The 27,248-nt window shown below is 39.8% G+C and overlaps 2 protein-coding genes and 1 long non-coding RNA gene across 5 annotated transcripts in view; 1 reads left to right on the plus strand and 2 right to left on the minus strand.

Annotated features, from left to right (window-relative positions):
- Positions 1-3,044, minus strand: part of phlpp2 (PH domain and leucine rich repeat protein phosphatase 2) — a 39,292-nt gene extending 36,248 nt beyond the window's left edge. Inside the window, exons 1-2 of one of the 2 annotated variants that reach the window (XM_085168670.1) lie at positions 2,675-3,044; positions 659-942 (exon numbers count right to left, since the gene is read on the minus strand). In XM_085168670.1, the coding sequence (XP_085024796.1) occupies positions 659-942; positions 2,675-2,887 (497 nt within the window). In that variant the 5' untranslated portion in view covers positions 2,888-3,044. The remainder of the gene's footprint in view (positions 1-658; positions 943-2,674) is intronic. The other variant, XM_085168661.1, reaches the window with a different exon arrangement.
- A 2,108-nt stretch (positions 3,045-5,152) lies between these two features.
- On the plus strand, positions 5,153-5,697 carry LOC146525686 (uncharacterized). The gene is made up of 2 exons (XR_014875422.1): positions 5,153-5,510; positions 5,559-5,697. It is a non-coding gene; the product is annotated as an uncharacterized LOC146525686 (long non-coding RNA).
- Positions 5,698-6,071: 374 nt separating this feature from the next.
- On the minus strand, positions 6,072-27,225 carry ap1g1 (adaptor related protein complex 1 subunit gamma 1). Of its 2 annotated transcripts, XM_085168708.1 has the most exons (23): positions 27,108-27,225; positions 20,150-20,353; positions 19,928-20,052; positions 19,570-19,711; positions 19,295-19,391; positions 18,248-18,324; positions 15,998-16,093; positions 14,902-14,982; positions 14,717-14,815; positions 14,582-14,637; positions 14,381-14,494; positions 14,142-14,282; positions 13,661-13,715; positions 13,333-13,455; positions 13,081-13,170; positions 12,859-12,983; positions 12,426-12,530; positions 12,135-12,276; positions 11,773-11,899; positions 11,364-11,468; positions 11,027-11,187; positions 10,029-10,127; positions 6,072-9,909 (listed from the first exon to the last, which is right to left on the minus strand). In XM_085168708.1, exons 2-23 carry the CDS (start codon positions 20,348-20,350, stop codon positions 9,808-9,810), a joined length of 2,463 nt encoding a protein of 820 aa, XP_085024834.1. In that variant the 5' UTR covers positions 20,351-20,353; positions 27,108-27,225; the 3' UTR covers positions 6,072-9,807. The 2 variants fall into 2 exon arrangements, with proteins under 2 accessions (XP_085024834.1, XP_085024845.1); XM_085168719.1 differs by lacking the exon at positions 11,364-11,468.
- Between the last annotated feature and the right edge of the window lie 23 nt (positions 27,226-27,248).

Raw genomic sequence — 27,248 nt, forward strand, 5'->3', positions numbered from 1 at the left:
TGTTGGCACTTTGCTGGTTCCCCACATTTTTTATAAGATTTTGCTCTTTCTTATTCGTTTAAAAAAATTGAACAGACAGAAGCGCTCAGACAGAATGAGCCATAACTCATTCAGGCTTAAGCTGTACAGCTGAGCTCTCGTTTTAGGCTCCTTTATGTCTTCACGTAGGTTTTCCAAGGGAAGCAAACAAGGAACTGAATTTTTCCTGGTCACGGACTAGTGAACCAGCTTTTCATCCTTTCACAGATCATCAATTACTATTTCGGTCTACGCATGTCTTGTACAGCGGTGAGAGGCGTAGAGACATGTTCCCTGAGCGTATCCTTGGTGGGGAGCTGTGGGAGTGCGGGATGATAGGGCAACCGCAGCAAGTCCTCAGTGGTGTGTTTACCTTCTTTGCATTAACTGAGGATGAGATTGTATTATACATTTTTAGCAAGCTCCCATTTCACGTGCTTATATTTGCATAATTCTTCTTATGCTTTGATTTGTCTCTTATTTTCTTAACATGATTAAATGGTATTTATTTAATGAAGCTGTTGGATGCCTGATGCATGTGTTGGCCCCATCTGGAGTAGCTGATGTGGACTGAACTCTCTTTACTCTGCAGTTGCTGAATGCAACTTTGTCACCATGATTCGACGTCATGTAAATTTACCTCACTAGGTCTCCGTGCAGTTGAACGTAAAGTGCGTGTCCATTCTTCTGAGCGCACAGCTCCTCCACTGTGGTACTGGTGGAGCAGAGCACCAACTGCAGGTCTGTCTGAGGGGTGGAGGAGGCCTGTGTGCCAGAGGCAGGTGGCTGAGGGTCTACTGTTCCCCCATACAGACACACACAGCCCCGCTGGGTGTCCCCTTTCAGCCAGTCCCGCTCTCGTGATCCAAACCTGGTTTTTCTCGTCACGCAGCTTCGACTCCCGTTCCGCTTCATGTTGCGCTGCTAACACAGAAAAACACAGAATATTAGTCTTTCTCACACACAGATTGTAATCAAAAACATAGCATAAAAGCCAAAGGGCATCTGAGGAAACAGAGAGTGGTTCAAGATGAACTACACACTCTCCCAGACGTGCTGGGGGTTTAATCCAGCCAAAAATCAATTTGCGCTGGTAGTTACCAATTGGATAATCTTCATAGAAATGTTCGCTCTTTCCTAAACTAAAGTCAACCATTAAAGTTTATTCGTTCGCATTGAGGGTGGACGGTGTGACTGCTGAAGAGAAACCACAGCACCATTATTTTCACTAATCGCCCGTGATGACATTAGCCGGATGTGGAGTAGCCTAATGTTACTCTTAAACAGACATCAATGAAGAATAATCCTCTCCTGAACGATAAAATATCAGTAACAGCAGTTCTTCGTGAGGCTTGAGTTCATCATGTGGGATGCATTTAGATCTAGTCAGTACAAAGGAAGATATCAAAGGTCTGGAGAGCATCCGCTCTGGTGACAAACAGGTATCATTGCTGTTGTTTTTAAATGATGTCATCTTCAGCCTCCACTGGCTTCCATGTTCGATAAGCCTGACAGTAAAAAGTGTGATAACAGATCGTTTTTGGTTGGGTTTTTGAACAGCATTGGCCACAGTTTCTCAGTATTTGGTACTGTTACTCAATAACTGATTTAATGACTGATTTCCTGTTAAAATAACAGTAATTTTATCTTGATTAACCTGATGAATTACTTGGCAAATCCTCTCATTTAATGCCCAACAGAAGGCTTAATTTGTTTCTTTTCTTAGACTCTTTCTTTACGGTAACAAAGTCGCATCCTATATAAGCCTCTATTCTCAAGGTCAAGAATAAACATCCACTCACACTACTTAAATGGATCATACCTGGAGCAGCATTGCTCCAGAGGTTAGAGAGCTAAGGCTGTGATCAGGCCAACGGTTAAACTAAGAGGTCACAGAGAAAGTAAAGTGCAGATGTCTTCTTTGTCAGCAGCTGTGAAGGTGTGTCTGATGAAGCTGTGGAATCACCCCACTGGACTACAGATGTCCTGGGCACCTCCCCAGTATGGATGTGTGTCACTGTGGGAATGTGACTGAACAAGCTGTCCGGACTCAGAAGGAAGTACCTCTACTTTAATCTATATCTGAGACCTATAACTGTGAAAAGAATTCACTTACTCACCTTTCTGTATTGATGTTGACAGGCAGGTAGAAACTAATGCTCTGGGTACAAACATCAAGGTGATTAATACTCCGGGATTACCTATTTCATTGCAAATCCTCAAATACCTCTTTTAAATATAATAAACGTTTAATACTCATAGTCTAAATGAAATACCAGAGCTGAGGTTCTCTGTATGTACGCGCGTGTCTCTTGCTTTGGGGACTTGCGTGTCATTACTCATCATGTCTTCCCCTAAAAATTTCTAAGAAAACTGTTCAGCAGCGGGCCTGGGTATATGCGAGCTATGAGTGCCTGTAGTGTGTGGTCTGCCGCTGTTACCGGCTCCGGTGCATTCCTGACTGCCTCGGATCAATTATCAATTAGACACGATATCACAGCATTTACATAACACTGCCGGGAAGGATGCGCGCGTGTCCGTGGATGCACTTTGCCCTGTTCCGAGCACCTACTGCGATGTAACCACCTTGACATGACAGTTGTCGATCACTTTAAATCCCCCCCCCCCCCGGCTGCTCCCTCTGGTTATGACCTGCCTTTAGCACTCGGATCCCCGTCGCAGCGTGAGCTCCGGGACCACTGCGGCTGCCGCGACCCGCAGTCTGGTTCAGCCCCGCCTGGTGGACCACCGTGTCCGGCTGCCTGTCTATGCAAGCCCCGTTATCTCCGACATCACCTCCTCTCTTGATGCCCGTTCGGACGTTGGTCGCAGCGACCTCCGCGTTATTGTCCTCGTCCTCCATCGCCATGTGTGATCCCTTTTAACGGCGGCAAAAAGCAAGCGATGTCCCGGCGCGCGACTTGTAAATTCCCACGGAGAGGTGAAAATTCATCCTGTGTCGGTGCAGCGACGCCATATCCCGACTCATCTGACTGCTGTCAGATAGGCCCCGGAGAGCTGATCAATAAACATGAAATGGGCGGGCTCAGGGTATTTATTATTCAGCAGCCAATGGGCCTTTCTGAAGTGAGATGCTTCATAATAATGATGAGGCAAGTTTTCCCACTTGATGCAGTCATAAAAACACGAGAGGTGTTTGCAGGGCGTGTCATTAAGCGTTAACCCTCTGCTGCACCTATTCAATGAGAGGGGAGAAAGAAAGGCTCTTTTTGTATTAGTCTGTGGATAAAACTTTTTTTTTATTATCGTTAAGTAAATAGGGAGAAAATGTTTAAAAATGCATTTATCTGTTGGGTGTGTCAGACATGGGTTCATGTTTTTGTAGTGCCTCGTGATGGGTTTATAGTTTGTGTTTTAAAGCAGTTGTTCTGAGCTGTGTCACAAACATTGCGGTTTTTGCGCATGACTTTGGGTGTGACCGGCCTGTCGCTCTGTGACTGCTGGGATATCCTGCATCTCCCCCGCGACCCTGAATTGGTTAAGTGGAAAAGGTTGATTTGATGGATGGGTGGGTTTAGAATTAACCTAATCACACATAGCTATTGAGGTTTCCTGAATATCCACAGCACATCGTTAACGTTTGCTGGCATTCATTTTTGCACAGCTCTGTTAAGCTCCAGTCACAGCATTTTAATCTTATTGAGGTCTGAACTTTACTGTGTCATTGCAACACCTTGATTCTTTTCTTTTTCAGCCCTTCTGCTGTACATTCACTGCTGTGCTGCCATGTTGCATGACCCAGTTTTAGCAAAGCCTTGTATTTGACTCTAGAATACTGTGGCATTGAGAGGAACTGACTAAATCTCTGTCTGCAGGTTACCCGGGTCCTGCAGCTACAGAACATGCCCGGATCATCATCCATCCACCACCGTGCTTGATATTTGATGAGAGATGTTTGTGCTGATATGTTGCATCTGTTTTTCACCAAACACTGCACTGTGCATTATAACCACACACTTTTGTTTAGATGCAACTTTGCACATCTAAAGTGTGGTGTCATGCCCTCCTTAAAGAGAAGAGGCTTTCTCTTCTGTGATGAACTACTGTCATGGACTTCATCATTTACCACGCTGACTGAGGCAGGTAGAGATTCTGTCTGAGATTCTGGTCTTGTTTTTGTTTTACAATTTCCCTGAGTATCACAGAGTCTAACTTTTGAGTGAATTTGAAGTGATACACATTCCTGGCAAGACTGTAACATGGTCACACACCTGAATGTTCCAGATCACATTGATCAAATGCTAGCAGCACCTGCCTGCTACTTACACTCTTAATTCCTATGGAAAGAGTAACTGTGCATTTAGATTTTCATTAGGCAGCCTGGAGTCCTGTGAAAACCCTTTCACATGACTAAATCTAGAGTGAAAAGTTCCCAGTCAACAAGGAGAAAATTTCTGAAAACAGGAAAAAATAAAAAATAAAAAAAACAACCCAAAGAAAAAGACAAGGCTTCTCTTCAGACACATTTTTTTATTTTATTTTTTACAGTTAAAGTCATTTCTAAAGCAAATAACCTGATCTTCTTGTCTTACTATATGAACCTAAGAAATGATGATAGATAAGTGACTCCCATACCTTTTTAGATTGCTCCTTGACACCTTTATGATCATTTCACTTGGTTGCAATCCTTTAGAAACTGTGCAGTAGATGCTTCATTTTGGCCAGAGGGTTTGAGTAAGCAATTTACTCAAGGGGCCACAAATCCAAGTGTTATATGCTGACTAATCTAGAACTTCAATTCTGAATGCCTTACAATTTACTTTTCATTTTGTAGAACTCCCTCACAATAAGGCACAAATGCCAGGACCCTGAAACATTAGAAACTCATACCTCTTTCTTAAATCTCCCCTCTATATCATAAAGGTCAGTTTAATTTTAACCCAGGTCCAGTCATGGTTATTAAATGCCGATTAAAAACAGATCAATAGCACTCACAGATCCACTCATACTTTGAGTCGATATTAACAGCACAAAACATTTTTAAAATCTAGGTGATTATAATAGCAATAAACTCATTTCTATTTATATCTCATTCTTATCCCAGTTTTCAACATTTGATAAACAGGACATAAAACAATTAGAAATGATCCATCCTTGTTATGAATATTAAGCCCAGCATTTCTTTTCAGTAGACTCTTACACACAAGACCCCAAAGCACAAAAGAAAACTACCGTAGCTCATGTAGATTTTTATTTGACTTTTTATTCGCTTGATCATTTTCTCCAACCCAAAGACAAGAATACACAGCATAAATTGAAAATATCCCATTTAATAGTTTACAACTCCTCATCTTTAGTCATCCTTTTATATTTTCAGTCTGACATTCACACTCACCTTGAAGCCACAGAACTGGGATAACAGTTCATACGAGTCAAAAGTGAACCTCATGCCTTCACCCTCCCCCAACTAATCAGATACAGTTTTGTTTTCAGTCAGGGCAGGTCAGGAGTTCGTGTGTGTGTGTGTGTGTGTGTGTGTGTGTGTGTGTGTGTGTGTGTGTGTGCGCGCGCGCGTACAGATTCGGTTTTCAAAATACAGCAGATGCATTTTTATTTTTAATTCAACAGGGGAAGTTCATGAACGTGGTGGCAATTCAGACGCTTTCCCAAGCCCTTTGCACACTGCATTCACCCCAACAACAACAACAAAAAAAACAACAACAAAAAACAAACAAAAAAATCCAAAAAAAAAAAAAAAAAAAAAAAAGCAATAATCAATAAACCAAATAACAGATGCTTTAAAAACATCGACAGCAATGTGAGCACTATTTCAACAACTCCTTATTGTACATGTTAGTACTGACTCATGAAGGTGGTGTGACAGATTTGTATAATTGGAACTTTTCTAGCACTTCAAAAAGAGTCTTAGATCGAGAGTAGAAATGGTGTTATTTACACTGGTTTTCACATGCAGCTCAGAAGCTGAAAGCAATTGCAGCCAAAAATCATGTCCTATGTAGACAGAAGACATGTTGCACACCATCACATCCTCTCGGGCATGACTCTCTCTTTCTCTCTCTCTCTCACACACACACACACACACACACACACACACGCGCATCACTGACCACACCTCTGATGAGTACTTGATTCCATTTCTTCTCTTCCTTTTACAGTTACAGTGTCCAAAGCACTTATGTTGGGTTCATTTCCATTTGTAGGTTTTAAACAGCATGAATGACTGAATCATCAAAAGAAACCATCTGATGTGACGGACAAGGGTACATACTGGTTGAGTAAGACAATACAAACAACACAAAAACATTCAGGAACAGTATGAGTATCAAACTTCCTTTCCCATCCCTTCAGCCTTCCATTTTGCACAGCTCCCCCTTGTGGTTATTAGCCAGCTACACAGGCTTTTTCCCCTCTGCCCCAGTTTTGTTTTAGTTCTTGAACAGCAGAAATGGGTTAAAAACAAAATTATAAAGACTCAGACAAAAAGAATCCACCCACTGCTGTTCATCATATCCTGCCTTGATTTACAGCCACTTAAAGTCTGGTTTAGAATAGCGAGGACCCAGATCGTTTTCTCTTTAGCTGGTATATTGGAGATCACAAAGCGTTTACTGAAAGTTGTGCCATGCTATAATGGACTAAAAGAAGGACCCAAAAGAAAGCACTGTGTTGTTCTGAATACACACAAGCGCACAAAATATCCATCGCTGTGAGCTGAAAAACCCCTTTGTGTGGCACTGATAAGGGCCTTGACTGTTTGGGCAGATGCAAAAACAAAAAGACAACCAGGCAGCTAAGAGAGATCACACACCAGAATAATGAAGAAAGAGGGGTTGGGCTTCATTTCACAAAACAATTTGCAGATTGAAAAGCGTTTAATAGAGGTGAATTGTCAAAGAGTGCACATAAGGCCAGAAGGAAGAGCAGCTTCTTGGTAAATAAGCCGCTGCTCTTCCACAGGAAGCCACGGGTACATGAGGTGTTTGAGGGGCAGAGAAGCAGATGGAGCAAGGTGCCATTTCTGCTGCTGCCTCTGTGCAGCACTGTGCTTAGGTTTCTCAGTAGTACATCACCCATACAACATCTGTTAGGACAGATTTAACCCTTTTTTTCCAACATCCAAAAAAAAAAAAAAAAGGAACCTCATCATGTGGCCCAATGACTCAAAGTATCATCGTAAAAGAAAAGACGACATCATGAATGAAGCATGACAAATAGTAAATCATGAGCATGTCAATTGCATCCTTCTTAAGATTCTTTTTGTACATATATGCATACAATTATACTTTCTAGCTAATCTTTTTAAGTCTTCATGTGGGTTTTATTTAATCTGATCAGCGTTCGTTTTACAACTATATACAATGTACAGGCAGCAGATCATATACCTTTTACAATGAATGAGTGATGATACAGGGAAGTCTTAATAGACTAATGTTGACTAGATCTATTTAGACAATATACATTGTGAATAATTGGAATTTTCTTTTAGAAAATGGCATCTAAAAAAAGGATGAAAGATAGTACAAGAGACAAAAATTGTAAAAGCCCTCAATATGTACAGAAAAAAAAGCCAATATAGCATTTGTCAACAACAGAAAAGAAGAAAAAAAGTTAAACTGAAATTATTTTCTCCATATACACATATCATAGCTCAAAAATATTTCCAAAGCTAATAGTCTCTCTGATTTGGTCACAGAAGTTAGAAGACAGTGAAGCATAGTGAAAATAATTACACAGCCTGATGAAGATCTCAGCACAGCATCGTCACAGGGCTGCTAAGGTTAAGTAATGAGATGCACAAACTACTGTTAGTTTCTCTCATGCAGATGCTCCCCCTGGATTCTAACTCGTGACTAAGCAAGATGTCAATCTACTGCCACTGAAGGTTAACAGAAAGAAAGAGCATTGTGAGGTATTAAGGTTACCGTCCCCAAAAGCATGGTCAGAATTCTGATTTGGAGAGGACGAGAGCAAAGAAATCATACTCCAATCATCAAACAAACAGTCACCAAAGAAGAACCTGTCCCAGTATGTGATTCAAAGTCACATTTTAATTTTTGTTGACTTAAAAGGGGGCGTTGTAGTGATATTTGTACATTAACAGTTTGCAAAAAACACCTGAAACCTCGATGCCAGCTTAAGAAAAGTTTACATCTATTAGCTGCCATTATCTTTGTTTTTGTTTGTTTAGTTATCATCATCCATCAGGTATTTTAATGGGGGGGGGGGGGGGGGGGGGGGGGAATCTGCCACACTGTAAAGAAACAACCAAGAAGATTAAAATTTACGTATGTGTCAAAACTAGAAAAACATTACTGCTGACATCCTCGTGAGCTCATGAGACTGATTTGGGGGTGACTGATTTTTAACCCGTCATTAGACTAAGCAGTGAAAGGCTAAATCAAATCAAGTGACATACCCATTCTAATCCACCGGGACCATTTACCCCCTCAGATTGAAAACAGGACCATCACACAAGCAGACTTACAAACAAAGCTCATACAGAGCTCAATAAATTCAGGGGCTTTTATCTAGCTAAGTCAGAAAGGCACATCACTTTGATATCAGGCATAAATTAAGTCAAATTACTGCAGAGATAAACAGACTTTCACACAAATAGTGCCAGTAAGATGAGCATCCCCATCAAAGAAGACATGAAAAAAAAAAAAAGAATTAAGGGGAAATAAAAGCATTCAGTGCATGTAACTACATTCATAACAAGCTTAATTTACATGTATGTGCATGGTGACCACGTTCAACCAGGGTAAATAAATCTGAAATGTAACTCATCTAGACTCGGGACACAGATGCAGGAAGAGTTTAAAAACACAAACTTATTATCAGATCAATTTTTAGGCCTGGATTATATCCACTCTAACGAATGAACACCCTCAGACGAAGCAAAGCAATGAACAGTTGAATGTTTTACGTTGAGCTAAAAGCTGCTTTACTACAGATGAGATAAGAGCTGAGCAGGTTCTATGAAATTAGCCACAGGTGATCAAAGTGAGCATCTTGGATCTGTTTGTTCTTAATGTGACAAACTAACGCAGACGATTCCCTATAGAAACATAGGATAAAGAGGCCTACTGTCAGAGTCGGAAAAGACGAAGTCCAGGTGTGATTGTGATCCTAACGATGCTCAAACATGCTTTAAGCAAATTAATGTAATTCAAAATGAATACAACTCTGACAAGTTATATCACTCATGATGTGGCGGATCAAAAACGAGGTTACCCAACAAGTGTGTGACTGCACTGAATAGACCTTTCAAAGCTTTTTTTTCCCTGCTGCCTTTGTAGGATTGAAGGTTCATAGGTAAAACACCCAAATGCAAAGCCAATAATAAGTATCAAGGGAGCAGGGTTTCCACCTGCAAGTCCAAATAAAACTATGGTTACTGCAGTGCTTATTAGTGGGCAACACTTTTCTTCTACAGTGACTAGAGAAGTAAAGTGTACCACAGTGAATGGTGTGCATGTGTGCTTTTGTGGGTGATGTCGTTGCCGGGCAAAGGGTGTGTGTGAGAGAAACATACTAATCAAAGAGATCAGGAAACCAATTAAGAAAAAAAAATAAGAAAAGTTCATTGATTGATATGTTTACCCAATTATTCGTGTGATGTCAATAGTCTTCATAACATCTGCATTTTTCTCCTGTATTCAATGCTTTGCTGCTCCCCATGCAACTTGAGGGCAGCTGTCTGCACTGATGTCACGGGGGGCCGTTGGAAGAAAGGTGGGAGGTGAAAGGAAAATCGTTTTCATAGTTCCCTTGCTTGGGGCTTTTGAGAGCAACAGGAGCAGCTCATCACTGCCAGGACTGAGGGGGGAAGTTATTAACCTCAGCCAGGTCTTGCACAGCCGAGCCTTTGTGGGTGTACGTCAGCTTGATCCTCATTCGTAGTTGTTGCTGAAATTTGGGAGGGGTGGATGGATTTATAAAAAAGGAAACTCCTCATGAGGACAAAAAGAAAGAAACAAAACAAAAACAAATATGTATTCATTACAATTTGAGAAAAAGAAACTCACCTTCTGTGGGTTGAGTACTCTGATGACCTGTGTGACAGTTCCCTGGTTAAGTGCTGGGACGACATTACTGCTAGGGGAAAGGAGCTGCAGCTGGAATGTCTGACAAACAGAGAGGGGACGGCGAGTTAGATGAAAATTTAATGATACCACAGAAGAATTGGGGTCATAAGAGCAGCTTAAAATACGGATACTAGACAGCAACTGATCGATGGTCACTCGAAGCCACTCATCACCACTTTATCAAATTTATTCATTAGATAAGATGACTGTAAAATATTCCATGACGCATATGCAAGGTGGGTGGTCAACTTACACCCGGTAGGCCCCCCTTTGTAGTATGCGGGCAGAAACCCTGGTTTTATTTAAATCAACATAACCGGATATTACTTTAAGACTACAAAAACAAGAGCGCATGGTGAGACTTCACTTAAATTACACTCACAGGAACGTCAACATTAGAATATAAAAAACTGTACATTTCCCCATGAAACTAACAGTATTGTTTTAAAAGCCCATTACTATGAAAAAATACTATTTGAAGAGTTGAGAAGTTTGAAGATAAATCGGGTAAACGAGACCACAGGGCAGTTACTAAAGATCCAGTAACAGCAACAGTTACCACAACATAAATATTAATGAAAGTACTAACAGCAATGTGTCATGTGATCTGAAAAAAATAAGCATTCTTGCATTAAATAATAATTAAACACAACTAGTTGAGAGTACTGCAGATAACAGAGAAAAATAGCATACCAAAGACACTGCAAGTCTATTAATAATTAATTCCCACTAGCACTGACAGCTTACAGATCCAATATTTACAACATTCATGCAGGTTCAGCCGACAGAACAAGCACATTATTGGCACTGTGAGTTACTGAATAAGCCTAATGTCAGTGGAAACCCATTTACATAATGGAGCTAAATGAAAACGAACACTGTCGTGATTAGGAATTAACTACACTTTCGTCACATAATACCCGTGTTGGGCTGCTCACCTTTGGTACTGCAGCCTGAAAAACAAAATCGGTCATGTCTGCTTCTGTCGAGTTGGATGCGTGGATAGTGATAACTGCAATGTTGGGGTTAGGGTTAGCTCTCTCAAATGTAAAGTCTATTTTCAGGCCATTCTTGTTATACGCCGTCATAGGAGGGATACCTATACAGAGAGGAGCAGATGATTAAAAAATGTAGATGTTACAATACTAACGCTTCACAGGTTGGGTAAGTCCAGAAAAAAAAATATAATGACCAAGTGCTGTATTATGTAAGGATTATGTCATAAAATAGTGTATATGTGGCAGTGGATGGTCAAGGTGAGAAACATACTCTCACCTGCAACTGCAATGTCATTAAAAAGGGGCGGTGAGGTGAGGCCATCCAAGAGGAAAGCGGGTTGGGAAGAGGGCACTGAGGTTGCAGGAGCAGGGGCTGGACCGCCTGGGAAGGAGGAAGCAACATACGAGGGTTTAAGAGGACACAGATACAGAATGATGATATGCAGAGATTACTGATGTGTCATTTTCAAGGGGTTTAAGGGGGCATTGCAGCATTACTGAGCATGTGTTGTGTTCAGAATTAACATGATTATTATTATCCAGTCACACATTCATGTTTTTTCACCAAGCAGTAGCCTAGGCTGGGAATCACATCCAAACTGGTTATTAAAAAAAAGTTTATAGCAGGCTCTTAAAAAAATTAATTTAAAAAAAGGTGTAATAAATGTGTAAACTGAGTACTCTACCACTAAGTGAGAGGTCACCCAGTAGATCAAGCAGCTCTCCTCCTGCTGAAGCTGGCTTAGCGGGCACCGTGGTCTGAATTACCGGCACCACATCGTTACCACCCAGCAAGTCTAATAAATCATTAGCCTGTGGAATGGGGACAAGACATTAACATGATAAGTACATGTATACCATTTTAAATGAAAATGATACTACAAAAATAAAATACTCATCAACAGACTTAAATGAAGCTGGTTCTAAATTCAATTAAAATATGGTTTCCTAAAGAAACTTAGGACAAATAGATTTATCCTGTTAATTGTTCATTTAACTACAGACGTGTGTTTTTCGTGATAATATAAAGGCTGAAAACAGTTCTTACCTGGTTGGTTGGCTGGGTGACGAGTGGTGGATGTTTTGCTTCCACAACAGACGGCTCAGCCTCCCCATTAGTCTGTACAATCTCTGTGGGGCCATTAGAAGCAGTTTTCTCCATAATGGGCATTCGCTCTAAGAGAGCTGGCCTATTGTCAGGGAACAAACAAGGACAAAAGACAGACCAAACTCAACCACTTGAGCTTTTTTTTCCTTTTCTTTCCCCGCCCTTAAATCTACTCAGTGCTTCAATGTGCCCGTCACAGATATGAGTAATTTCCTAGTAAAGTAGTTTCACCTCATATGGTCGTATTTCTTGAAAAGCGCATTGTACTCCACAGCTCTCTGCTGAAGCTCCACATCGATGCTACTGCCATATATTGAGACCACCTTCTTGATTCGGCTGAAACAAAAAGTGAAGGTAGAGCTGGTTATTACACAAACTTTATTTCTTACTTTATTTTATTATTATTTTTCAAAACATGGATTGTTTAACAAACAGACTAGAGCTTAAAAAGTGAGATACAAGTGCTTTATGTATCATGACGCTATGTCTTGTTATTTATTATTACCAATAATAAACACTCATATTTAGGGTCCACTGAAAACCCCTTCAAACTCTCTCAAAGGAAATGCTATACTGAATAACACATGTAACCACCTTAAGATCATGTGACAGTAAGTCAAAAAAAAAGACTTAGCCACTGTAAGTTTAAAAAGCCATTACTCACTTTACACTAGTGAAGCGAGTAGACAGCTTCATGATAGCTGTAAGAGCGTAACCCCGGGTCACAGGTGTGGACAGGTTGGACACCAGGAGGCCTTCCAGCACGTCCAGAACCTCATCCTCAGTCACCTTTGTTCAAAAAGAAAAGAGGAAAACAGAAAATCGCAAGAGCAGGTTATGTATCTTAAATCTTGTTTTTGTATATGCTCTTGAGATGTTTGTGTACCTGGATGGGTTCCTCCTCTTCACACTGCCCAGACACAAGCAGGTCCCCATACTCTCCTATGCACCAGGATGCTACCTGCACTAGAGGTTGCTACACAACACAGAAATAGAAATCACCCTCTCACCCTAGTTTGAAATACCAAAGTTTTGTTATATAATACATTCTATTAATGTATGCTACAAAAAAATAAATAAATAAAAAATATGGAGAGATCACAAACCGAAGCATGACCCAAACAAGAAATGCTCTAACCTGTGAGATGTCATCCAGCAGAGCTTTGTAAAGTCTCTGTACTGTGTAGGCGTGCATCTCCACGCTGTTTGTGATGAGCTGGATGAGGTTAGGAACGGAGTCGTCTCGCACGTAGCTCCCTGCCTGGAAGGATGAGCAGAAACATCAATGAGAAACGCAAACGAACTTTATTTACCTGTAGATCTGCAGTAAACTAAACCTCAGTTGGCCACGGAGTACTGTTACTAGATTTATAGTACTCAAATGTAATACCCAGAACAAACTACTAGTGAACTAAACAACAATCCAAGGACTTTTTAGGCATTAGAGTTTTGTGTATTTTACTTACGGTTGTCAGGACTCTCATAATGGTGTCTATGTGCCATCTTTTTGAAGGAGCATATCTGTAAGATAAACAATACACCCATTAGGCCCAGCAATGGACTAAAAATGTAAATGTATTAAATTCAGAAGAGCGTCGACTGCTAGGAGATAAATGCTGTCAGAGAATAAAGGTGTCAACAAAAGTCTGTCAGACGATGGATCACTCATTGTATCATCATACAGCATTTCTGTGCTGGCCATAAAAAGAAAGATATATACTAGATTTTCTAATTCATATAGATACATTTAACTTGTACCAAGTAGTACCAAACCAGAACCTTTCATGCTTAAAGTACAGAAAACACACACAAAAAAAGAGAAAGTGAAACCCAGAAAACTTTAACAACCTTGCACATGACAAGGTCAGCCAGCATGTGTTTTAGACTTCAACAAAGTAGCAGTGGCTAAACTTGTAAAGTGTGGTGAAGTCTATATCAGTGTCATACTTCTCAGCAGCTAGAAACACTCCTGATGCACAGTCTGCTTTGAATTCAGGGTCACAGGAGTCCAGGAAATAGAGCAGCTCTTTCATCATGCCTCTAATGTTGTTGCCGTTCACAAGCGCAAAGCTCAGTTCCATTGCACGTCTACACAGTAATGAAAAACAGACGAGGGTCAGAAAAAAAAGACAAAAAAACCCCAAAACAACATGACATGTTAAGTTATGTGCAGCACCGTGAATCACCTCTTGATGGACACGTCCAGGTCTTTTAAACAATCCACAATGGTGCTCCGATGCCTCTGCACTGCATTGTGGTCCGTTTGTACGGTCTTTAGTAGAGATGTCAATGCCACATATCTGAAGTTGATTAAAGAAATGTCGACAGGTTTTAATCAAACTTTAGATAAATCGATGGCTTCAAGGTGAAATACTCCATTTATTTACCTTATATTTTTGTCATTGTTAAGAAGGAAGCGACCTAATATGTTAATGGCCAAGACCTGTAAGAAAGAAACAAGCATTCAGATGAGTTACAATTTACAAAAAGATTCTCATAACCTTTGCCTAAAATGAACTCACCCTCAGTCCACTTTCAGACTTGATGTCCATTATAGTCAGTACAGTCTCGTACAGGATTGCATTGCCTACATTTTTACTCGTCTCCGTGTTTGTAGCAACCTGCAAGTATACAGACCGTGGATTTGTCAGAACAACACTTAATCTGTGAGGACTTAAATCTAAGCAATTTTTTTTCCAATTCCAACCTGCGCAAGAATGTCATTCATTGCTTCACTGGAGTCATCATCACCCTTGCCTAAAATTCGCAGTAGTCTCAATATCCGCACCTAAGAAAAAGAAGAAGTAGCAGTCCTGTCAAATGTGATTTACTTTGTTGTTACTCACAAGCCGCGCCTTGCTTGCTGCCATTTTCTCTCAACAGCCAATCATTTGGCAGCAACTCAATGCATCTGTGGTCAAGACAACCTGCTGAAATTCATACCAAGTGTGAGAATGAGGAAGAAATAACTATAAACCTGCTTGCTGGTACCAGCCAGGCAGAGTATTTTAGACACTGCTCTACTCAGATTTCTCCACACAAACTTCCTAAGGATTTACAGAGAAAGATTTTTTTAAAAACTGAAAATCCAGTGAGCTGCAATTCTCTAGGTAAAAACGTCTTGCTGATACCAGAGTTCAGAGGAGAATGGCCAGACATGTCAGGCAACAGTAATTCAAATAACCACTTGTTTCAGATACCAAGTACACCAATCACCTCTGAATATGTCAAACCTTGAAGCAGATGGGCTACAGAAGCAAGACAAAGACAAACAAGCAAAAAAATTAAATTAAATTAAAAAAAAAAAAAAAAAAAAAAAAAACACTGGGGGAGGGAATCCTGTCAGCTAAAAGCAGGAAACTGAGGCTACAGTTTGCACAGGCTCACCAAAATGTTCCTGGTTTGGCCAGTCTTGATTTTTACCGATATTCGGATGGCATCAGAATTCAAAATAACATGAAAGCCCGGATCCAACAGTTTAGGCTGCTGCTGCTACTTAAATGGTGTGCGGAATAGATACACTTTATACCTGTGAGTACTGAGATTTTTTAAAAAATGCTGCAGCCAAGCTGAGCATTGTTGCTGGCCACGCCCGTCCCTTTATGACCACACTCACGGTGTTGAATATGTCCAATGAAAAATTAAGACAGTTCTGAAGTCAAAAGAGTTCCAACCTGATACTAGCCAGGTGTATCTAATAAAGAGTGCAGTAAGTCTAAATCCTAATGATGGTTAACAATCATCATTAGATGATTGTTAACTGTTGTACCGGGTAATTGTATAATGAAAAAAATGAGATTTACCTGCAGGAAAGGGTCACTTATGCCTGACACATCATGCTCAGGAGAGTATCCAGACATTATTAGGTTCTTCAGGATTCTCACCAACTGTGGAACAAGCTACAAAAAACAAAAACAAAAACGAGAAGAGGTGTCACAATATTTTGTTAAACTCTCTGAAATATGATTCTTTAAATCATTAATGTGTGGAACACTACTCTTAATGTTTGAAGTTAATGATTTCTCAGTTAAAGCAGCAAGTTCTTATGCAATGCAAAGGGGTTGGGATTCTTGTTTATTGATGCAGAGCAATATGGTTAAAACGTGTGTGACTAATTGAGATTGTGAAATCAAAAACTTGACTGTACAAATGTATTGGGTTAGAACATCTGGCTTCGAGAGAAAAAGAAACTCTGCATACACACTGCTATGATTTTGAGCATGACTAAGCAAAGAGTAGTAGCACTAGTTTAAATTAATTCTAACATAAAGTGCATTAAAGCAGGAAACTTTCCATCACATTAATATCATCTATCCTACATAGTTTCAGTTTTTCAGGGCTTTAAAAACAAACAAAAACAACTGGTCATCAAAGCACGACAGTTTGGGAAATAGTTTGGCATCTTACACAGCACTAAATCAGAAAACTGGGTACCGTTTTCAACCATGCCTATTAGTGTAATAGGCATGGGATACATTTACTTTTGTGTTTCACTGGAGGGAAGCCAGAACTTAAATTGATGTGCAGGAAGAACTAAAATTTGTGCTAGAGGCAAGAAACTGCTTCACAGGGAAACTCGAAATTAGCACTACACGGGCAGCTTACAACACCAACTGTACAGTGATAGCCAAAACCAATAGGGGCGGTTAAGCCAACTTCAAGTCGGCAGACAGCAAAGTTAACTAGCAGTAGCTGGCTCTCTTGACTTGGTGTTCTTAGTAAGGTGAAGAGCATAAGAACTGAGGGTTGACTGTGATGACAGTTTGGTATCACTGATCTGCCTTAAAGGCGTGAATAAAGGTGTCTTCAGCCAGGACATGTAGCGGTGTGATATCCCATGCTTTGTGTGTTTTACCTCATTCGTATCCTTTAAGGAACAGAAATTATAGACAAAACTTTGTTTAGCAGTACAGTGCATGCAAGCCCAGTTGTTGTATATTCTTAAAAATTAAGGTGAGAAGCTTGCAGCATGTAAATAAAACAGTTCTGAGATGACAGAAGAACTTTTTGCTTTCCAATTTTACTTTCATGCTGCTTTGCTACATCAAGCTTTCCAGGCCATTTCACTTGACAAGATCTTTTTTTGCAGAAGGTACGACAAGAAAAAAGCAAATCCAAATCAGAGTAGGATATTAAAAGGAAATTTTAAATAGAAGACTGAGTTGACATCCCAGTGCAACTTTTGCCAAACTCTTTCTCAAAAGTCAAAAATAGCTAAGAAAGTTACTGATGTCACAAAATAAGCTTCCAAGCCTTTTCGCAGTGATATTTAGTGAAAACATTGTTCACTGGTGACAACACCTGTGGCAATTATGTGGAAACACACCAACCTGACTGCCTCTAAATAGACACTGATCAAATGAGTGGCTTATTTGGCAAAACAAATTTCCAAAACATTCAAAACAATAGTGAGAAATGTATCTGACAAATGGACCAAGAACTCTTTATAAGATTCAAAAACACCGACAGTAATGATCACCGTACAAGTTAAAGAAATTAAAAGATTTCTAAATTAAAACACAATATGACATTACTGAACACAAATCTGGTTACATTTGAGGTGACTGTGAGGAGTGATTACTATTTACAGCATGCACCAGCTATGAGATCAGAATGTACTCTTACCTTCTCATTCTAACACAATGCAGGAATTGTAACAAAGACAAATGACAGAAAAAATATGAGGTAGATGTTAGGGAGGGGAAAACTGGAAATCATTCACTTTCAGAGAGCTTAAAAATAATGTTCAGATCATGAGCATGAGGAGTGGGGTCTCTGGCATAGTTTTGTTACACCTAGAGAGGGAAAGGTACAGTTGGTAGCAGTTGAAATACAAGAGGAAAAGACAGTGGTAGGAGATAAAAAGACTAAGACGTACTCTGAATGTCGAGGAAACCTCTATCGCAATCCAAACCTCAAACAGTTAAAATGCTTATCTAGCTTAGCTACAACAAAAGAAAAAGTGTAGGCAAAGGAAGAATGAAATGTGACGTAGGCCTTAAGACAAATGCATAAGTAACTTCTTTAAGGTCCTTTAAAAAAATAATCTGTACCTTTCTGAAGTGGGCCAGCATGTCAGGACTTCTTTCACACATCTCAGTGAGGAGGACAACTGATGTATGGAGAACACCTGGGGGACCAAACGATGACAGGATGACACCACTTTCAAGGAAAATGCTAGCATGAATTGTTTTGCTCTATGAATCACCCATTTGTTACTACAAAAAACAAAACAAAACAGTATTTAAACACTTTGATGGACAGTGAGCAGTCACACAGAGACTCAAGTCAGAAAAATATGCCATATATGGTAACTGTAACAGGTGACAGCACCATGCTTCTGACTTGAATATATCCAACAGGCTAATCATTCCCTTGTGACCTTATATTATTGCTATTATTGCTTAAGGCTGAAAACCAATCTTAAGGACATCAGTGGAAAGCAGTGGCAGCTGTGTTTTCAAGCCACACAGTTGTAAATATGTCACATTATAAAAATAAATGTTGAAAGTTAGAAACTTGGTCACATTATTGATTTGACTGGGTGCTGGCAACATTCAGACACATGGTCTGTTAACGATATGCATGATTGTGGTTGCATAGGAAAGTCCACATTACCAATACCTGGTATTGCTTTGTGTATGTATAAATCTATCTTGCAATATAGGGCAGTAACTTATAAAATAAAAATACAACTGCATAATGAGAAGCAAACATTACTGCACTGCCACAAAATGTTATGAACAACAACTTATTTTATCTGTCCTCAGGATTCCCATACACTTGTTTGCCATACACCTATGGGTCATTTTTGACCCGAGGACAACACAAGGGTTAAAACAACAACAACAAAAGCCAAAACAACCTTTCCTTTGATATATCCTCTGTATGCTATAATACACAAGCCCCTGGAGTATCTGACAGACTCATTAATTCCCCCACCCTCTGCAAAGGACAACAGAGAAAGGGCATCAGCTGCACAGCTGTTATGAACAGACCAATATGAGTGGCAGGAAAGAGGACACACTCTGTTTTTGTGCAGGACAACCGCATTTCGCCATGAGCCAGCGACTGCATCCCGACAAACCATTTACACTTACCGTGGTTCTTCTCGCTCAGCAGGTTTTTTGTTGCTGGAAGGAACATTTCCATGAGTTCTGGGACCTTCCTGATGACATGCACAGCGCACAATGCCGCCTGTAGACAAATATACAAATATTTAAATAAGATATGCTGAAGCCGTTCACACAATCTCTCCTTTTTTTGAGTTTGGGTACGGTGTTAAGTGCTTAGCACACATACCTACCTTTAACCTCCAACACATTATTAAAGTAGTAGTAGTAGATAATTAAAACATGACAAGAGTAAAGCTCACCTTTTTCCTTAAGTAGGAGTTGGACGTTTTAAGCAGTTTCTCGACCTCTCCTGCCAGGTCACGACACATTTCTGAAGAACCCATGCAGCCTAAAGTACACAACGCCAGGCCCTGGACATACTGTGTGCTGTGATTCAAATCACTGGTGTGGGAGAAGAGAGTCAAATAAGTCACGGAAACAAAGAGTCACTTTATATGCTATCACAATCTTATGAAGACTATGAAGAAGTCGATGAAGAAGGTTTTACAACTGTGTTCAGAGGACCATAAACTCATATTTTAAGTACTGGACTAAAACTTTTTTTTTTTTTTTTAAATTTAAGTGTGCGTGTCTTAACCCAGTGTAGCCTCCACTTACTTCTTAATGCAATTTGTCATTAGGAGATGGACATCCTGCCTCTCGTCCAAAAGCAGCATAGCTCCCAAATAACCTATTCGTTTGTCAGTGAACTTCTGGGATGCAATCAGCTTCAGACACTCCAACTAAAAGGAAAAAAAACGCGTCATCAAACTATTCAGAGGTGCAAACTTAAAACTCCTTTGTATACATACTGCCCCCCCCCAACATAACCAAACATACCTGTCCAAAGTGCGCTGGGTAGCCCAACATGTGCATATAAAGCAACTTTGCGACATTTCTGCAACGGTACGTATTGTCTTCCTCTCTAAAGGACGAGCGGATAGCAGCACACTCTTTCTGGATCATCTCACGCTCCTCTGCCTGGGTCCGTGCTGTCCGGATAGTCCGGATCAGCTCCCGCAGTCTGATCGGAGCTGGCATTCTCTGGAAAACACAAAGAAAGGAAACCAGTTGGCATCAGGACAGACTACACTAACGCAGAAAAGCTACAATTCTGAAATTTAAGACAAATATAGAGCTCTCCAGTCTGCAGCATGGTATGTCACTTTTTTACCTAAAATATCACAACGTATACTAGAAACCAAGAAAGGGTTTTAGCTGCTGTGCATGTAGGCAGAAATGTAGGTTTTACAGGTACCAATCAACAGTCTAGACTTCACTTCCTAAAATGTTCGCTGAAACTACAATCATAAATTTTACTACAAGAATAACAAAAGGATTTTATGTTTTTAGGAATAAAAAGTATTTGTCAGTTTTCCAGTAAAACAGACTAATTAAAAAAATCCATGTTATGTAAGATTTGACTTTAGGTGGAAACTGTCTCTTTTATTTAGATCTTTTAAAAAAAATAAAAGTGCAAAGGCAAAGAAGAAATGGTGAAATTCAATCCTTGCACAAAGAAGCTTCTAAGCAAACACAAGCTACAGAAAGATGTTTAAATATTTATGAAGGCACATGCTTGCTTGAAAATCAACTTTTATGTGTTTGCATCTACCAATTACCCGAAACTACACTTTACCAAAACAGATCCAGGAGCTACAAAGATGAAAACATGAATTGCAAACTGCATGTTAAATGAACTCTTCGATGAGGCAAATCTAACACTAATATGAATATTACAAGAAAGCTGTGAGCCAATGCAACAAATCTCGGGGAAGGTTTTGCCATCCTCCAGAGGAAACTCACCCGGATATTATCCATACTTTATCAAGTATACTTTCATTTTATACAAGCACAGAACACCGTTTCGTTGGCAGGATCTGAGATTTTTTTAACATGTTAGGAGAGAGCTTTTCCGGTCTGTACCAGTGAGTAAATTATCTTGTACCAGTGAGTAAATTATCTTAAATGACCGGGGTTTAATGATTACTACAGCACAGAGACTGAGAGCAAAGTCAGTTGAATTTATTTAATATGCAGCCCAGCAAATGTCAGGTTGTTGGAGCAGATGGGAGGCTTGCAAAATGTGCTCAGCCAAGTTGAATTTAACACAATAACATTTTAGAGAATATTTAAGTTAAAAACCACGTTTTTAACTTGGTTTATTCAGGTAATTTTACTAATGACCACACATTTCTAACATCCACCTTAATTTTAACTCTCAAATAAACTGGAAAGTTATTAATTGTGGTGTTTTACTGAGCAATAGGTACATTTTGTCTCCCATCTAATGGAAAGCTTTTATGTAGTAAAATGCAGGACATAATTAAGCTGCTACTGCAACAGAAATGATGGTAATTACTTGATGAGCAAAGCCATAACTCTATCCAACTCCAGCTATGCAGTGCTGAAGTGGGAACATAATGCACTCTGACATATGAACCACAGCAAAGAGCTGATGGCATAGCAGATCCACAACATTTTTCAGGAACAATCTCACGGACCCATAATAATCACCGTATTGGTTGTGTTGCACACAAACAGTGACTTCGCCACAGTTCCATACAATTTATACCAGCACTGAGAGTATGAGTAATGCAATATTCCACATACAATATGTGTTGCCAGAGGCATGCACTGAGGCACCACTCCTGTTTTTCAGACATAACCTTCACATCAGCACTGGTTCAGGAGAAGTTGTCAAAATCAGAAAAAAATAAATCTTTGAGTTTTTCCTTTTTTTGCTCCAAAGTTTTTTCAAGACAGACTCATTTTCCTCACGATCTCTTTGAAAGCCTCATTCAAACTGATACAACATTTCCCTCAGTATAATCTGTAAACAAACTTCTGTACTGATACAATATTATACTAAAAAAACAAACAAACAAACAAAAAACCCACATGATCGTAAATTCGTGTTTTCAACCCTGGAGCTACAGAAACAGAGGTGCATGACCGGCCAAAACACAAAAGCACGGTTCGCGCCAGCAAATGACGTCACTTTTGGCGTGCACCGCTGTTGCAGAAGGTGAGAACAGCAAGTTTAATGAGCCTGTCAGTCCTCTAAATGTGCGACTGCATCGATCAGTGCTTTATAAAATAATGTCTACGGCCTTAACCGAGTAGCATAGAGTAAAAAGATGGTTAGAAGTCACAGGCTTTCCTTGGTTTTATTGTCTAGATCAGCGATTCCCAAAGTGTGGGCCAGGGACCGCTGCTAGGCTGTGAAGGCACTGCAGGTGGACTGCAGTATAAGTAAGTGAATTAATTTAAGTTGCACTTAAGTTTGTGTCCAAGTGGTAGGTTTGTCACACATTGGCCTGCATATGACTGGTTAGCATTACCAATTTACAGCCAACACCCTTTTGCTTGTTTTTGAAGATTTGAGATCGGCTGGTTTTTAAGTGGGCCACAGCACTCTTCACTTTGGAAATAGCCGATCTTGATAAACACAAGGATTTTAATAACATTCACAAAACAAAAATGATTATATTTTTGTTTCATAAACAATCTCATACTAGCAGGAAAAAAGAAGTTTTATAAAATAGTGACACACAGCAGTCACTATTTTTTTTATTAATTTTGTAGTCATGAGAGAATTTATCCCTCAGAGGCAATTACTGCTGTCACAATAAATATTTGCTTTTGAGCAAATACAAACTTTACATCTGTCTACAATATAGCTGATTACATTGGCCAGTATTCAGTGGAAGCTAGATTTTTTTCATCTGAATGAATAAAGAGGGGCGGAAAAAACTCCTTAACATTTCGTTATTAACGCTAACACTTGTGGGATCAAAGGAAATCCTCTGAAATTATGCCAGTCTGAAGGAAATAAGGATACACACACACACACACAAGGAATGAGAACATCCTTTGCTGAGTAAGGTGGTGGCTTGTGGACAATCTAAGAATTCACTTTGATCAAAGAAGAATAGGAAGGGTGGTCAGGCAAGGCCACACTTTAATAAAGCCAGAGACTTACTGTTCATCTTAACACCGTTTAAATTACCTGCACTGAATGGACCCAGTGTTGGGCTCCATTAATCATGGCTCCCCGACTCTTGCTGTGCTCATAATCAAATGTGTACACATTAAAGAACGTAAATCCAGCCACTGCTGAGAGCTGATTAAATTACAGTTTCACATTCTTGCAGTTGCAAAACAGCAGCACATTCTTCTACAAACAAAATATCAAATTTAATTGCAAATTACTGACATTGCCTTCAGATGAACAGTGTAGTTTGCCTTCTCATCCACAGATGAATGTGAAACCGCGGTGGGGAAGCAAGCTTGTTCAACACTTGTCGAGCAACAGCTTTTAGTTCACTTTATTGTTCCTCACTACAAAGACCAAATTTTGTAAAATTGTTTCTGTTCTTATCAAAGGTTTTTGGCCTTAAATGAGTTTCGGGAGGCTTAATTTACTAAACATATACTTTGTTTTTTCCTTTATCAAATAACCAGAAATAACAAGAAAATGGAGCAACTTCTATTTTGTAAGGCAACAACCCCTCAAAGGCCCATTTCGAGCTAGAATAAACCCTGATAATATTTATATACAAGAAGAAGAACAGCTGTTATACTGCATCCAGATTGCTTTGGACATTTTTACACTCCCCAGACCATATAAAAGCCTAACACTATGAGTTATCGCATGCATCTGCTGACATGTTTTGCATACACTGTGAAACGTTCATAGAAGAGCTAACCCAAATCTGTTTTCAAAGAGCCTGACAACCAGCAACAGGTTAAAAAGCACGTTACACTTCCCATTTACCACAGGGAGCAGTCACCCTGTCGACTCTGAGACATCAGTCTAAAGATGTCTAGACACAAAGCACCACTTATTTTTTTATTTTATTTTTTTGTGGTTTTAGATTATATTCCTAAATGCCACAAGCACTGTATGGGTAGAAATAGAAAGCATGATGTAACATCCATTTATGCTGTCTTTTTCCCCTTTTTTTTAAAGAACTGCACATTTAAAGTAGACAAAAAGGTCAGACAGCTCCAAAAAGAACCATATACAGAGTTGTGACTGGCAAACTTTGGCAGACTGCATAAGGTTTTTGTTTTTTTTCTTCCTCTCACCATTTAGCTAGACATCAAGACGTTCTAAATTAAATAATACCAACACAGAATATTCTACTGCTTCTTTTATAACCAACTATAGATGCTCGGCTTTACAGAGCTACAAATAACTAAACACTGAAGTTCAAACGTGAGTATCAGCTTTGACATGGATTATATTTACACCCTGGTTCCTATGTGCACATTCAAATGTTGAGTACCGTACTTGTGTACGGGGAAGAAGCACTCGTAATAGTCAAAATATTCTGTCGGGTGTTTTACATGTACTCACTCTAGACCTTTATGGTTTTCCAGATTTTGTTTTCCTCTCTTAGCAAACATGCAGAGATCAGACAGATCAAAAAACCTGCCGATTTCTACATCTATGTGCAACTGCAAATAGTCATTTTACTGTTTGCAGCTACCACGCCTTTCTTCTACCACTTAAAAGATCTTAACTTGCTGAAGACAACACTGAAAATAGAGAAATTGCTTTTTTCTTTTTTTTTTACTGATGATTAAAAGAGCCATCAAAGAGCCAATAATGAGATCAACTTTAAATTCAGAGACTCTGAAGGTACACAGGAGATCTACAAAGGTCTGTGTGTGCCTTCACCATCAGTTGGAGTCAGTTAAGCTAAGCACTTCTTAATTTAGCTTTGTCAGCCTGCAAATTGACAAAGCCTGCTGGAAACTAGCCCTGCTTAGAACGGGTCTTTGATAAGCTTTTCCTGCTCAAAACTAATCAGAGGCAAAATGTGCAACAACCCCAATGCTAAAAGGAGGAGGAAAAAAGACAAAACAACAAATGGCATTTACAGTACCTTATTTATCACTAAGTTTGTGCGGCTATTTACTTAGGGTAAAACCATAAAGACTAATCAGTTTCTGTCCAAACAAGACACAGAGACAGTGCTAACTCACTCAGTACTTAGGTTGGCCAAATGACACTGATGTGGAGTCAAAATGAATCCTAAACTAGAAATACACCAAAAGATCTTAAATAGCCCTGAGGCAAAGCTTGGAGCTATCTGATTTCACATTGTGTGCGGCACTGATATGCAGACACAGTGATCATGTTAAGTTGTTTCAGTGCTGTGTGATTAATGCACGCTAACCCTGCTTATAATGCACCTACTCAAGTACATTTTATGCATGGCATCATTGCTATTAGAGGTAACGGTTAAATGTTTTTAATTAAGGTCATAACTGCATGTATCAAGCACAACATTATGCGCCGTTCTATAATAATGCATCCTGGCTATTCCTTTGCTACAACTAAAACTGACTTTTTTATCGTTAACTCTCACCTAACTACAGTTAATAACAATAATAATAATCTACCCCATATAACAGACAATACATGTAAACAGAAAAGGTAATGCAGGATAACATACTGCATATTTAGTTTTACAAAGTGAAGCCAGTAGGAACTGAATATGGCTGAAATCTACAGTACTGCGTGTGACTTGACTGTGAGGAAAGTAAAATTATACATTTAACAGGTTCATTTTCATTAGGCCTTCAAACGTATCAGTACAGTTGGTCCCTCGAAAGCCCAAGTCAAGCATACAGATAAAGTAAACTGCGCGTCAAAGGCGTTGCAATACACTTGGCTTGTAGTTTATCAAGACTGGTTTTGTGTGTCGGTGCCACAAACAGTGGACCTGAAGAACTTACTTCGACCTAAGCTTGTGGACGCGTAATTTACAGCTCCTGTCAAAAACCGTAAAGGATTCACCATACTGTACGTCACCTCATTTGCTCACTTCCTACTTGCACCTGACTTCCTTAACACTTACATGCAAAGTGATCCTGGAAAATGAATTAAACTCGGACGTTGACAACGCAGTTATAAAAACAAAAAAGGCGCGTGTCTAGGTCTTTCCTTCTCATTTAACAGCTTGTCAACACTAATTAACCATCTCACGAAACTGGACAAAAACCCAAGTCCACGTCCTCAGAACACCAAGCTAGCTATCGTTAGCTTCCTTGGTATTTCAATTAAACGCTAACTTACGGATTAAACGCTTACAGTTGGTTAAATATTAGGAAAGTCTAAGTGTATTAATAACCACGCCGTGAAGTGTCACATGCTTAATATGACTTAGAAAACGCAAATCACACCTCTGAAGAGCCAGCTAACAACTAGCTAATTTAGTAGCATCTTAAAAGGGCAAGATATCATGATGACACTACAGGAGTAGCTTCATCTTAGCTGGCGCTGTATTACATTAAAGTTTACATCATCGGCTGTATACAATCAGAGGCAGGCCATTACACCTGTCTCTGATCGCCGATTGATCAGGACATAATGCAGTTTAGGCCTTCTTGAGGCATTTGGATTATCAAGCTAACGTAGCCACCTGACCATTAGCTTGCTTCTTCAATACCTTAACCGAATACTCTCTGAATTAAATGCAACTTGTGCCCGCTAGTTAGAAAGACAGGAAATAATACATTGTCACTGCGCGTTGCCTTGATGACTTTGATTTAGTGGACACAGCATACTGCTGAGCTACACATCCCTAGTCCAGCAAGGCTATAACTATGCTAAACATGCTAGCTAACTTAGCACAGCCCCGGTGCACTAAGGGCTGCGACTTCCTATGCAGCGCCACAGTGACAGTTGTCAACGTAAATACAGTCAAACCGCGGACAACTACTCACGGGCAAAGCCATTTCCCAAATTTATGCCGACATATTGTTGCTAGGATGTACTTACTAGCCGTAATGATGCCAGAAAATGACTGGAATCGTCTCTATTAGCAATGGAGGGAGGAACACACTAGACATGCAAAATGGTGGCTACTCCAGCCTCAGCACATCTACCGCAGGCGGAGGGTTACACTGACAGATCGCAAGG

The sequence above is a fragment of the Neolamprologus multifasciatus genome, chromosome 1, assembly GCF_963576455.1.
Source record: "Neolamprologus multifasciatus chromosome 1, fNeoMul1.2, whole genome shotgun sequence".
Classification (NCBI taxonomy): Eukaryota; Metazoa; Chordata; class Actinopteri; order Cichliformes; family Cichlidae; genus Neolamprologus; species Neolamprologus multifasciatus.